The 14,715-nt window shown below is 41.5% G+C and overlaps 1 protein-coding gene across 1 annotated transcript in view; it reads right to left on the reverse strand.

Moving 5' to 3' along the window:
- Positions 1 to 8,360: 8,360 nt before the first annotated feature.
- LOC101846799 (aerolysin) overlaps positions 8,361 to 14,715 on the reverse strand; it is a 7,563-nt gene continuing 1,208 nt past the window's right edge. The window contains exon 2 of the mRNA XM_005093553.3: positions 8,361 to 10,583. Coding sequence (XP_005093610.1) covers positions 8,664 to 10,442 — 1,779 coding nt within the window. The 5' untranslated portion in view covers positions 10,443 to 10,583 and the 3' untranslated portion in view covers positions 8,361 to 8,663. The remainder of the gene's footprint in view (positions 10,584 to 14,715) is intronic.

Raw genomic sequence — 14,715 nt, forward strand, 5'->3', positions numbered from 1 at the left:
CACACACACACACACACACACACACACACACACACACACACACACACACACTTGGGCTCATACACAAACACATGCACACACAGCACATTTATATTTCCATTAAATAGTGATCCTTAGCTTGACAAAACTAAAGTACCATTATGTTGTTGCCTTAACGTCCTTAAAAGCTGGTAGAGTTGAAACAAATAGTCGTGTATTCATCTGGTACTACTTTGCTGTTCAAAGGCAGAGGACATAAGTGCACATCTCATGATTTTAAGAAAAATATGAAAAACTGTTGACCCTTAGTATTGAGTTCAGTCACTCAACTAGAATTGGGACAGCCCATGAGGAAAGTGCAAATGGAAAAATACACCAGTTCCAGTTTATTTCTGGAGTCCGTATCATGTTAACAAAACACTTGCATTGTTTTGTTTTTACAAAATTGTTTTAGTACAAATAACTGTTGATTTTGTGTGTCTGCTTAAACAATGGCTGCTTGCATGTCCTGGAAATGTTCTTTGGGCAATATTTTGTTATTGTCGATAGAATGTATGAGGGTGAGTCATTAAGTAATGCAAGTTCGTTTATTACTTAAAGAAAAAAAAAGAACACACTTGCAAGTATGATACCTCGAATTGAAGGGGAGCATGTGAGGATCAGATTTTTATTTCTCAACATAGTCTCCATTTTGTTCAATGGCCACTGTCCACCTTTTACTAAGTCCACCTATGCCAGCTGCGTAAAACTGAGAAGGTTGGTCGTAGGGGTACAGCAGTCTTGATTTCTCCATCTTTTCAATAGTGTTGACCTCTCAATGGTTCTTTTCTAGGATCGAAAATATGAAAGTCTAGACGTGAAAGTCTAGAGGAGCCGAATCGGGAGAATAAGTTGGGTGGGGCAGTGTTTTCCACATAAACGAGGTGATTGTCTCCCTTGTTCTGGTACTCGAAAGCAGACGGGCATTGTCATGGTGAAAAAACACTCTTTCCATGTTCAAATTTGGTCAGACTCTCTAATTCTTGCTTTCAGTCTGTTCAATGTAGGGTTCAGAATTGACAGTTGCTCCTCCTATTGGTAAAAAAAAAAAAAATATGTGAGAAGCTCGCTATGAATGTCCCAAAACGCAATTAACATGATTTTTTCGGCTGATTCCTCGGAACGATACTTGTCCCACAAGCCTATGGACACTTCTTCCTCTTCTTCCGGTTCATTGCTCATACGTATGACCCTCCTATATACCTTGCCAAAATCTAGAGCTTGGTCCTTGTAAACGTTTTGAAGTCAGTTTTGGATGTTATCGGTGGATTCTCCTTCTGAAACAAGGAATTCAATCACTGCTGTTTACCTCTGACAGACCTCCATGAGGGTAACCATTTTGATGTGACGTCAAACAGTTTGAGTTCAAAAGTACATGACCAAGTACTTGTGAGCTGAATTTCATTAAATTTGAAGCAAAATTGTGCAAAAGAACAAACAACTTGCATTATTTTTTGACTCCCCCTCGTAGGTCACTGGATGCTGTGTGGAGCGCTTAATTTTCTACCTCAGGCCTAGCGGTCTCTTGACATAATGCCTCAGCCTCATTAACACTATTACTGTGCTCTATACCCCCTTGCTCTCACAGGCTGAGAAAAAAGTCTTCAATATATATACATTTAGCAGGTTTTGCACTCCAGGCTCAATCATAATTTTTAGTAATGAATAGATGAATGTTTCATACAAATATTTGTTCACTCCGGACTTCAGACACTTTACACTTTAGCTCCCTTAAAAGCAATAATATCCTTTTTGTCAGAATGGATGAAAGTTGAATTGACTTTGAATGTGAGACAGTGCAATTCATGTTTTGGTTAAACTTGGTGTCATCAGACCTCTTCAGCATCTTTGTAGGTGAATTTTTTTGAGATCATTGAGCATAAAAATTAATTTGGGTTTTTTGTTGTTTTTCCTGCTGAAGGTGCTTAACGATAATAGTATAGTGTTTAGGTACCTCTTCAGAAAGTTTTTTTTAAACCTCTGTGGTATAAGAGCCAAGTTCCCCACCTTTCCCGTAGAAGACATGAATTTGATTCCAAAGTGGGGAGTTTTGTTTTATTGAGTGTCTTGGTATGTCTGCTACAATGCTGCAACAACGGTTAGTAATAAGCATATCGCCTTGTAGGTAACCTAAAATGTGTTGATGAGAGCGTACATCATTTACAATCAATCATCAAAAAATGTGTTTAAGACAATTTGCTCAGTTTGACTTTCACCAGTGGTTGTAGGTTGTGTCATCCAGTTCTAATGTGATAATAGAAATATTTATATTGTCGTAGATGTATACTTCACTCCATTGTCTTTACAGGAGTACGTTGATAGAATTAATATGTTGGTGGCGCAGGAAAAACCCTTCTCTTGATACTGGAACAGTACCACTATTCAGCTGTATCTGAACATTTCCCATTGTTTCTTGTTGAAATCTCATTGTACGTAAAAATTTATAAAGGTTCCTGCTACACAGAATGGCGTACTTTGCTTTTGAGAAAATGATGTTTTGCAGTTTGAACTCTTACCCACTTGTCTTGATATGAAGACATGGTGGGACTTCCAACAAGATTTCCTGTGCCTCCACACGCACCAGTCTGTGCTAGGTGTTTTATTACTATGTCTGTCAACTGAAAACACTGGGCTCTGCACGTCTTGCATTTGTCTGCTCCAGCTACCTCAGTCAAAACTTTATATCCCCCCCCCCCTCCCTCAGCATAACAAGACTTTGCTCTTTTACATATATACCTATAAGGCGTTGTTCAGGGAACTCTACACATGCAGATAATATCATGTCCCATAGTAATCCCCCCTCCGACCCTTCCCCCTTTGTCCCTGTGTTGATTGTGGCAGAGAGACAGGGCTGTACAGAATGCGCTCATACCTCATCATGTTGCGTTGTCATTTTTTTTCCTCTCAAATTGTTCATGTACCTGAATAATTATTCATATTTGTTCATAAGAAAAGCATTGTATAAAGTTCTTATTCGTATTTTATATTGGATATTGTCAGGATGTTTTGTTTTTTATTTTGTTGAAAACATTTTTTTAATGTCATTATTTGTTTTATCAAATTCTTTTCTGCGTTTGATTTTGTTTATATTTATTTTTAAAATTTGGTTTTTGTCTTCTTTCACATTGCTACCTGCATCTGTGCCATAGTATATCAATTATGTGTACAAATATGGTGGGGACTGGGAGGACCAAGAGCTGCTATACACCACGGGAGGTTGAAGGGTGTCATTCATGGGTCTTACACCTTTCCCGTTTAACTAGTTATTCTGCTGTCTGTTGTCTTTCTTTTTTAGGGAGCTAAATGAGGATACATGTGTTTTGAGTGTCGATATCACATTCTCTGAAACCAACCTCAAATGTTCTAGTTTACCACATTTGTACTAATGTACGTCCACGTGTGGTGTGGAACTTATGGTCTTTGCCTTGCTTGCGAAGGACATGCGTTTGATTTCATAGTGGGGCAGATATTTCGTGCAGAGGAAAATCTTGTATCTCTGAGCCTGGATGTGCCCCTTCCATCCTGGGTGAACCCTAAATGGCAAGGCTGAACCAGCACACTTCATCAATTTTCTCGTTTGTGTGGAGGGATGAGTAGAGGAAAGGGAAAAGGGGCGAGGAGGGTTTGATTGAGGGCCGAGAATAAGTACAAGAAGATTAATTAAGAAGATTTATTATAGTCTGAGATGGGAACTCTTTACTATGTTGCCAAGATACTTTATATACTCGCCTGAAACACAACCTCACGTATAATAATTTAGGAGTATACTTTGGCTCCAAAACTGGCCCTTTTTGTGTAGATCTCGCTGATAATACGGGGTGAACATACAACGGCGGCTCAATACATGTATACGTTAAATCAAGTACTAGTTGGGTATCAAATACATTGTCGTACCTTTAACTTTAAGAACTTAATCCTATTGGTCATTTTCTCACTACTTCCCCTTTGTTAGATTAGACCGAACTGGGCTGTAGTATGTCGCGCATACGGGGGGGGGGGGGGGGGTGTCGTCGTCTATACCAGTGGATCTGATATTTTTGGAAAGGTTGTTTGTATTGTAGTCAAGTGTATGAGTATACACAGACAGAAAGAAAAGACAGATAGAAATTATAGATAGAGATAGACAGAAATAGCGTAATGTCCCTCTGTCTGTGGTGTATTGCTTGGCCTGGCTCTCCCTGTGCTCTCTGTCTGCCATAGTCGTGCATGGTGTCGGGACTCGTGCCCCGTTGACCTGTTGACCTCAGGTACCCCCTGATCTACAGTACAAGTGTTCCATTTAGATGCTATAGCCCTTTTCACTTTCTTGTGCCCACCTTTGCACTGCCTGCTGTCTATATCATCAGTCACCTTTTGACTAAATGTACTGGGAATTTGCACGTATGGGGTTTGAAATGCTCCTTCTTTTGTCTTGCGCGAAAATCGAACGTGTCGTAGATTTCGTTTCTTTGTTTATATTGGTTGAGGTGAGCTTGCTTAATTAAATGTGCACAATTTAGAATGGTTACGCTATTGAAGTTCACAACAATGACGACTTCATACTGGCGCTCACACAATTTTTTTACTCCGCGCAGGAAGCCTTTTCCATAATCTTGAACCCCCAAAAATGTGATTCAAAAGTTTGTCACTGAATAAATCGTCTAGAATAAAGATTTTATTAAAAGACATGAAAATCTTAAGGTAATTCAAAATAAAAGACTCGTATGCAAAAAAGCAGGGCAATAAAGCAGAAAGATTTTTTTTTTTTAATTGCAAGAAGCTGTAGGCATGAGAAAGTGAGCGGATTATAGTACTTAACAGATTACCCCTATTTTTGTATTATACGCATCCATAAAGTGTGTCTAGCCCTTGTAACATTTCTTCTTCAGAGAGAGACAGATCTTTTATTTCAAAGGATGTTTTAGTCTAGTGTGGGTACTAAGTGACACCTATAGATTAATGCTTATTTTTGCTATTAGTATTAATATGTTAATTATTATAATGATAATTCTTCTTCTTCTTCTTCTTCTTCTTCTTCTTCTTCTTCTTCTTCTTCTTCTTCTTCTTCTTCTTTTTATTATTATTATATAGGTATATATATCTATGTAAATGTAATTGTTTTTATGGTGTTTCCTTTACATTTTTAGGCTCAGGATGGTCAACTTACATTATTTACCATTACCACAGCAATGAAAGAGAAAGCTTTGGTTATCCATTTCATGTGAGCATTTTTATTAATTAAAGTGACATACATCAGTGTTTGCATCTCTGTGTAGTGTGTTTGTGCGTGCATGCATGTGTGTGTGTGTGTGTGTTTATGTGGATACAAGATAATATAATATGTGTGTGTGGGGGGGGGGGGGGGCTGATGATGGTTGTTTTGGTTTGGTGCATTCGCAGATAGTTTTTTTTCCCTCAAACAAATTGTTTATGCAGGTGGTTGGCGGGTGCTCTGGTGCTGTTTTCTCCTTCTTTCCTATCGAACATCTACATCGTCTTTATCTTCCCTCTTTTTTCTGTGCTTTGTTACTCTTTTGTAACACCTCTAGAATATTAAGCACTTAAATGATCCAATTGTGTTGCAAACGCCGTCAAAACTCTTACTGAAAAAAACCCACCAAATTGTTTATTTGTGGGTAAAGAACAAAACTAATCAGTTTCTATTGTGGACTACTTCAATCAACATGTTTTTATTGGCCCTACTGACACTATTTAAATCATTAGGAGGCGGAGTTCGACCCTGCCTGCCAGGGCCAACCCAGGCTGAGAGGGATACATCGTCCACAGATAGTGTCACTGATCCACCCTGGAAAAAGTGGGGGGGGGGGGGGGGGGGGGGGGTTCCAGGATCAATATTATTGTTTGATCAGATTTGTGTATACAGCTAACCAAAGCGGGTGGTAGTGGTTGGCGGATGCTTTGGTGTGATTTACTCCTTCTTTCCTATCAAGCATATCGTCCTGATCTCTCCTCTTTTTGGTGTTTGTTTCTATTGTAACACCTGTTTGGTGTTTGTTTCTATTGTAACACCTGTTTGGTGTTTGTTTCTATTGTAACACCTGTAACTCTACTCTTCGGCACTTTTGTACATGATATTTTAATTTGTTATATGACCTTATTGTGTTTCAAGTGCCCTACAACTCTTACTAAAAAACAAACAAACCCGAAAGCCGACCAAACAACAACCACGTGACATGTTGAGAGGTCAGAATGACCTGCTAACGGGGCACACGCTAAAGCCCTACCATAGACTTGTTGATGTACTGTCGAACCTGCTCTAGCAGCCACCTGTCCAAGACAATCACCTGTACCTACGACCACTTCCCATTGTTTATTCCTTGCGTTATTTGAATTGTATTATTAGACACATAACATTGCCTAAGACACCCACCTGTCTAAAACTACTACACCATTTTCTCCTCAACAATGGGTGGCCGCCCTGGACAGTTTCGAGTTTACCATGTGTTCTGTAGTTTAGGCTTGCGGGGCTTCTCTTCACTCATGCGGTCATTTGTAAGAATACAGTATATTATGCTGTTTTTATACTTTTACCTAAAAAGCCGAAAAGCTGAATGTTGTTACCAAGAAAAGAAACTTTGCAAACGTCCCATATTTGAAGAACACAATTTTGATAATAATTTTATTATTATCTTTAGAAGCAAATGTTGTTTTCTTTGTAACAACACCCAACTTTATTTGCTCTCTGTAAAACTTTTTTTTTTTAACTGCCCTGGAGTCGTACCTGTATAAGACGGAATCGCAAGGAAGCCAGGAAAAAAATCCGTTTTAGACATTTGCCGTCTTAGCAAGGGGAATTTAGGGGGAGATGGAAGGTGTGTGTGTGTGGAAAAAAAAGGGGGGGGGGGTGTCAGAGACCCAGCCAGTGGGATCAAAATTCGCTTGTCTGGTCGGCAAGCAATGGTCAAAACTTCACACCTCTCAAGTGCTATCAATTTGTTATAACGGTATGCGTCAGTCCTACTTCTCCACTGCCACCAGTGCTTGCATTTAATAAGACCACTGTTTGACCATAACAGAAACCCTCAACCGTAGCCCCATGTTCACCCATCGGTGTAACTAACACAGTCAACCTATGCCACCCCTCCCGTGCATCATGTAACAACGATACGAGGAACCCCTTTCTCGGCTGGCCGTACGATCAGGGAGGCAGGCATTGGTCAAACTTATTTCACACCTCCGACCTTTGACTTCCCATGAAAGTTTCCGTGCTGAGGCGCCACTCGAGCACTTTCACAGGCACTGGTGAGATTTCACACCCACACCAACCTCCCTGGACCTTCTGCACCGCTAAGGGCCCTCACAATACTCACATGGATCGAGTAACATCTGACGCAGAGAAAGAACGTACTCTGTACTGTATAGCCTTAGGATAACATCTACCCCCAAATTGCACTCCTTGTCCTAGCGGCATCGGCATCAGCGTAAAGATGCAGCCGGTAGAACCAAACTTGAAAGCTTTGTTTCAAATCAGGGAGCCAAGCATGTTCCGTCTTAAACAGGTAGGTAAAAACCCTCCGAAGAGAAGGAATTTCTCTTTCCCTCCGCGTTAGACAAGTTTCCGTTTTTCAAAGGCAATTATAGAGGAATTTATCAAGGGGGATTTTTAATTTTTTTTTGGGGGGGGGGGGGATTCCGTACAAGTTTCCGTCTTTCACAGGTTTCCATAAAAGGCAGGTTCGACAGTACTTTATTGTTTTTAAATGACGGCGGACTCGCCTAGTGAGACGCTTACACATTAAAGTTTGGTGGAAAGTAGAGACGAATGCAAACAATAGAACATGGTTAGATTAGCTCTAGTTAGAAGTTAGAGCACAGGAAAGGAGACGAAAGAAGAACAATTTAGAGAAGTAAATTTTCCGTCACTGTCAGGTTTCGAACTCGGGACCTATGGAATGAGAATTAGAGGCGAACATCGTACCTCTAGACCACGAGAGCCCACTCATCAGTACAATGTATTCTTGAAACAATGCAGAGTGTGACGAGTGTCCTGTGCCGGCGTAGAATCTATGTGGTGCGCTTTGCCGCCGCACGCAGGACACCCGAGTCGGATACCTGTGTGTGTGAGTGTGCGAGTCTGTGTGTGTGTGGGGGGGGGGGCTTATCGAGCGTCTCGGTCTTTCTGTTGGGATGTAATTCCCCTTTCGGCCTGGGTGAGCCCTGGTGGTAGACAAAAAGCCCACATCCTGCATCACCTAAATTGTGTCCATGTGGGTGTAAAAACAAATTTGGGAGGGGAAAAATTCAGATTTTGTCGACTTGTTCCGATCCTCGTCCCCGTTATCCCTTGTAACATTGGTCGGTCTGTGGATCCGAACAGTTTTCAGAGGGTGAAGAAATGCAGGTTTCATATTGTATGACATTATATTTTTAATAATTTTTGTTGATCCCAGCAAGGAGATTCGATTTACAATGGCCTGGATACATAAAAACATGATACAATAATTATAATTTGTCATCACTACACAATATCATATTATGGGTGCTCTGGTGTGGTTTGCTCCTTCTTTCTTTTCAAACATCTCTCTTATCTTTCCTTTCTCTTTCATACATATGTCAATCTTTAGCAACACATCTAATCTTTGGCACACGACCTGTTTGCGATGCAAATGCCGTAACGGGCTTACTAGAACTAAAAACTGAACAAATTAGTCCGATGGGATGTCCTTGGGAAGGTCAATAACTGAGTCAGGGTCGAGTGCGACTACTGGAGGTGGCGGGAACTCACTGGGCGGATCTCCAGGTTTCTCGGTCGCTACTACTTTCTTGACCTCAACCTCGGCGTCGTGGATGACCACATTGTGGGGAGCCGTGCCACTGACACTGGCAGAGACTGCGGCGTGCGCTCGCGCAGACCTCCTATGTCTTCCCGGCATAGGATACATGTCTCCCCATTCTATCCGTATGTCTTTACCAGCCACTTCGTCAAACTTGCCTGTTAGTGTAAACTCATAGCGTCCCTCCCGGGCGAGGCTGTTTATCAAGTTCTGTGCGGAACCATACCGTTGTTTCATGTTTGCCCACAACCACGGGCGCTGGATAGAGTCGCTCTGCTCCTTCACGGCTTCGTAAAAGGGTACACTGGCATCTCCAAACCTGTAATTAACTGTTGGTCGGCTCCCACTGCCTGTGTGTTGGTAATGATAATTTGTTAATCTTCCACCGGGGCCTCCTCCCCATCTCAAGAACCCTCTGAGCTCTGTGGAAAAGTGAATTAGGATTTTTGCTGTGTAAGGCAAAGTTCTTCGAGTTTTGGATATAGTGAGCGTAAAATTAGCAGCGTTGTAGGCGGGTACTGTGACGGACTCCTCCACTCGGAACGACTCTGTCTGTGACTGGCCAGAGGAATCGGACGTGGAGGAAGACGTCTCGTACGCGAATCTGTAGTCGGCGCTGGCGGAGACACCTCCCACCAGGCCAGGGGTGTAACCAAAAGTGACGCCCAGCTCCTGTGATCGCCGCCAATCCGAGGTCACAGTGTGGGTTACGCTACGAGTGACGTCAGTAGAGCGCGTTATGACATGCGTGGCATCGTAGGGAAACCCATTGTCCACGACACCAGTGTCCATTGTCTCCGGCTGCAAACTTTGTAGCACTGGGGTGCCGAAAGTCATACTTTTGATGGAGAATTTCCAATGTCCGTAGTTCATACTTAGACGTTGATTGTTCATATACCCGGAACAAGGTCCTCTTGTGTCGGCGTGCCAAGTGTCGCCTTGTCGACGAAAATCTTCACCGACATAAGGAGCACGGCAACTTGCGCACCAGCCGTAGCCCAGATAGTGAGCCAGGGTGGCAATGTCAGACATTGTTTTGTCCATAACTCTAATCTTAGCTTTTGACAGAGAATTGATTGTATCCGGCCGGGGTGCCATTTTGCAGCACTTCATTTTCTCGATGCATAATAATTGATCACAACCTCCACGATAGAGACCGGTGACGAAGTAGTCGTTGTCGCATTCACTGACTCCTTTGTTGTCAAATGACGCTGCTATATCTTTATCGTAACAGTGGCCATAATGGTATGGATGTGATGCTGGCTTCATACAACGGCCTTCTTCTATATTTCCAAGTCTATGTCCGTTTGTCCTGTAGAATCCCTGTAAGAAGTATCCAGCAGGGCAGTTATTCCAGTTATTGTTAAGATCAAAACTGCCCCACCAATTGGCGTAAAAGATCTGTGTGTGGTCTCCTCTGTATGGACTTGGGGCGGTACAGCAGACCGCCTCCTCTAGCAAATAAATTTGATCGGGGTTGCGTCTATCATTCCTATAGAAACCTTTGACGTATTCATTGCCCGTATTGCTGCATTTGGACAAACCTTCCCTGTCGAAGCTTCCCCACCAGTTGTCTCTCCTACATCCTCCATGAACGCTGGAAGCGAACAGCAGGAACATCAAACATGCACATCTAGCGATGACCGCCATGGTTCGTGTCTGCTTCTGCCTGGCCTGGCCCACGGTCGTCCTGCAATGCTTGTTGCTGTTGACTTTGTGGGAAATTAAAGTGGAGCTGTTGGTTGTTGTTTTTTTGTGGTGTTTTTTTTTTTTTAGTTTAATATGACGAACCTGCAAAAGAGAAAAGAACATGGAGGTTTACTATTTATTTATTGTCTGCATTGGTTGTTGTTGTTGTTGTTGTTGTTGTTGTTGTTGTTGTTGTTGTTGTTGTTGTTTCTACAAGGTTCAGAAAAGTGTTAGAAGTTTAGGAAGAGGACCAGGCGTAAAAACGAAGCTGTTGTTCTTTATTCCAAGAGTGAATTTACGTGTAACTGGGGTTCATGTTCTTTATTCACGGAACGTATCTTTCTATGTGTATGTTATTCATGTTATTCATTTAAAGAACATATGTATTTCTATTGTGTGTTATTCATATTATTCATTCAACGTGTATATATAATATATATAATATATGGTTCATATTATCCATTCAAGGAACCAGTCTATGAGAATTATTTGGCCCGTGTTCTTTATTTCATGGAACGTGCCTATGTGAATGTGATTCATATTATTCATTCATGTAACATATTTCTTTTGTATGTGATTCACGTTATTCATTCATGTAATATATTTCTTTTGTATGTGATTCACGTTATTCATTCATGTAATATATTTCTATTGTATGTGATCATATTATTCATTCATGTATTTATGAGGTTCGGATTATTTGTTCAAGCAGGTGGTTGGAGGGTGCCACTGGTAGGTCCTACGTCTTTACTTTCCCCTCTGTTGTTTCTGTCTCTGTCTGTTTTATTTCTCTTATTTTTTCCCACGACTAAATGACCAATATCGTGTCGACGTGCTTCTCCTTACTCTAATTTTTTTTAAAACAATTTATTCAAGGAACCAGTATATGAGTATTTATGTGGTTTGAGTTCTTTATTCATGACAAGTCTATGTGCACCATTGTGTGAAGGCCAAGCCGGGCAACGACAAGGGTTTAAAAAATGACATGGAAAAGCGGCCTTCTTGAATTCACGTTTAAAGAAATCTTCACCAATTTTTCGTTTAGTGAAACTTTTCTTTCTATCACTCGTGTAAAAGGACAGATGTTTTACCCTAATTGATTTGCATCAACTAGATATTGTTGAATAAAAAGGGCTAGCATGTACTCTTTCTTGATATCTTCGGGAAAAGACCTCAACCCCAAAGAGAGAGAGAGAGAAAAAGAAAAGAAAAAGCAACAACACTAGTAAGTAGCAGCGGTTGATACGATAATAATATGTTTTTAAGTTGCCAATTAGAATACCGTTAAGTGAGGGAAGCCAAAGGGACACTGAGTGGCTGGTCTATTCATATAGACTTGTTTTATAATTGTACACTCAAGGTTCACCGCGGGGCGTACCCTTTGACTTTCTAGAATGAAATTAAGGGCACTCACCTATAAATACACACACACACACACACACACACACACACACACACACACACACACACACACACACACACACACACACACACACACACATATATATTTATAGTATGAATGACGGACGAGACTGTTGTTTTGCGCTCCATTTATACGCCCGTGGTGCACACGATCCCAGCGAATTTTTATAGAGAGCAAAGAACGGTTGCCATGACAGTGCACGGTCCCAATGATATTAAGAGGTAGAAGAAGAAGTCGGGACCATCCCACACAGAGAGAGCTACACGTCCCAGCAGAAGACTAAAGTAGGCCTACTCATCGTGTTTAAATCTGTATGCGACTGTGAAGCGTTAATAAATGGGGTGCCCGCTGCGGATGGGGTCGTGTGTGACAAGGGCGATCGCCCCACTCGTCGCCAACTACAAACGCGTTTGTTTTTGAGTTGGCGCGTCGGGCGCGATTGGCTTGTGCCACGATACCCTCTTTGCGCCCTCAATCTGGCTAGCAAAACGCCCCGACCAGACCCGATCTCCCAATGGGCACGCCGTATAACCACTACACCAGACCCGAACCGACTACGACTGCTCTGAAGATTCAACTAACTGTACGTAAGATCAGATAAGATAATCTTTATTGTCCTGATCCTTGCACTTTGGTTTGGTGTTTCACCACACACCACTCTCTCTCTCTCTCTCTCTCTCTCTCTCTCTCTCTCTCTCTCTCTCTCTCTCTCTCTCTCTCTCTCTCTCTCTCTCACACACACACACACACACACACACACACATACATACACACACAAGTACCTATACACAGGCACGCACGCACGCACGCATGCATGCACGCGCACAAACAAACAAACAAACAAATACACACACACATACAGACACACAACACACACACTTTATCACACATCCTCTCCTTCACACACATCTGTGCACATAAACGTTGCACAAACAAGCTCGCAGTCACATGCATTATGTACAGGGTGATCCAAAACAATCTGTTCAATTTGTTTTCGAAATATCCCGCACAAAATTTGTACTAGATCTAGTATGTTGTAATTTGGAACAGGTATAATTCATTCAAAAGGAATTTGATTGGCATAAAATTTACGAAGAAGAAACTTATACATGTATTCGAAAACGGAAATGGCGTTTATAAAAACCGCCTATAAATTATAAATGCAAAGTACACCAATTTCAAAGATCTCGTAAGGAATGTCATGAACCGAACGGTTCGTTTTTTTCCCTTTCCCTTGTTTTTAAAATCTTTCCATCCTTGCAATCTCTAAACAATATTTCTTTTCTCCTAAAGAGATTTTTTTAAAAACAACTTTATTTTTAATTCTTGAATTCCGAGAACCAATTGTCTGATATGTCCTCGTTTGGGCTCGACCGCGGGGCTCGACACATTTCAAAGCGTCGTTCGTAATGCTCAGTCAGTGGTGGCCAAACACAAGGATCCACTCAGCCGTGAGTACTCGAAGCCACACACTGTACACCTTACAGTATGGAGCTGTTTCTAAAGACAATTAGGGAGGGGGGGAGGGGGGTGAGGTTGCCTAAATATACAGCATTTGTGGAAGGGTGAATATATGGGATTTGCCAAGGAACAAGATGTCAAAGAGGAAATGTTCACGCTTTCCAAGACGATCGAGGAATCATGAACACATTGCTACCCTCTGATAGCTTCGCGAACGGGAAAATGGTACGCAGTCGCAGATGAGAAGATCTGCCTTGAGAATGCGGACTGTTGAGATGTAGGAAAGTCATTGTTGCAGATATCGTCTCGGACAGCACGTCTTATGGGGCTCATCGACTGAATTCTGCACCCTGGTGACGTTTAAATTAGAGCTGGGCGAAGACTCGATTCTGGAACCGATTCCCACGATTAGCTACGGATGAAAAGTTCCGACTCCTTTTTATGTAAACCAGTGGTTACATTTTTTAGAATTTATTATTTATTTTAAAAAGTTGGTGCCTCACAGTGTTCCGAAATCAAGGTTGTCCTAAATCCTGAAGATGTTCGGGGCTAACCAGGTAACCACCGGAAGGAATCACATCAATAGAAAGTAAGTAATTGGGATCGGAGTCGATTCCTACGATTCCTAGCTTTCAATAATTGGGAACCTAGCCGCCCAGCACTAGTTTAAATGGGTGCGAACAGTGTGTGTTTTACCTGAATTGGTCGCTTTGTCAGGGAATTTTTAGTTCTGATTCTCTACAGGTCCTTATAACTGATGGACCATTTCCACCCCTGACATCAGAGATCAGGGCCTTAAGGGCACTTTAACAGTATTTCCGTATCTTGTGCGAAACTTACCAAATGAGTTGGTGGTGAGGAAATTATGTTCAATACAAAAAGCTCTCTGCTCTATACTAATCTGAACCATGATACCAGCAGGTGTAAGAAACTCGAGAAAAACTATCTGCAAACTTCTGTTGGCCTGTTAGACTCTTGCAATATACGTGGCGCCATCGTTGGAATGTTAGTTTTAGGCCAAATGCGAAACATTGCGTCTTGCTACAAAAAATGGGGAAATATAGCTGAAAACGGGTTGGGTTTTTTTGCGCGCTTTATGAAGAACAAAACTATTCTGTGGATTTATCTAAAATGAATATCAAACAAATTCCATTTGACTTTCAAATGTTGTGTACGAATTTGAAACGCAAAACTTCAGTGTGGAGGTAAATATTAACAAAAAAAGTTGTACAATTTTTGTTTTGTTTTTATCACCCTGTAAATGAACAATAAGTGTAAACAGTAATAATAGTGTTAAGTTAGATTCATAATCGGGGTTCTGATTGTAACCCAATATATATGAGGGAGGAC

Source organism: Aplysia californica, unplaced genomic scaffold, assembly GCF_000002075.1.
Source record: "Aplysia californica isolate F4 #8 unplaced genomic scaffold, AplCal3.0 scaffold00066, whole genome shotgun sequence".
NCBI lineage: Eukaryota > Metazoa > Mollusca > Gastropoda > Aplysiida > Aplysiidae > Aplysia > Aplysia californica.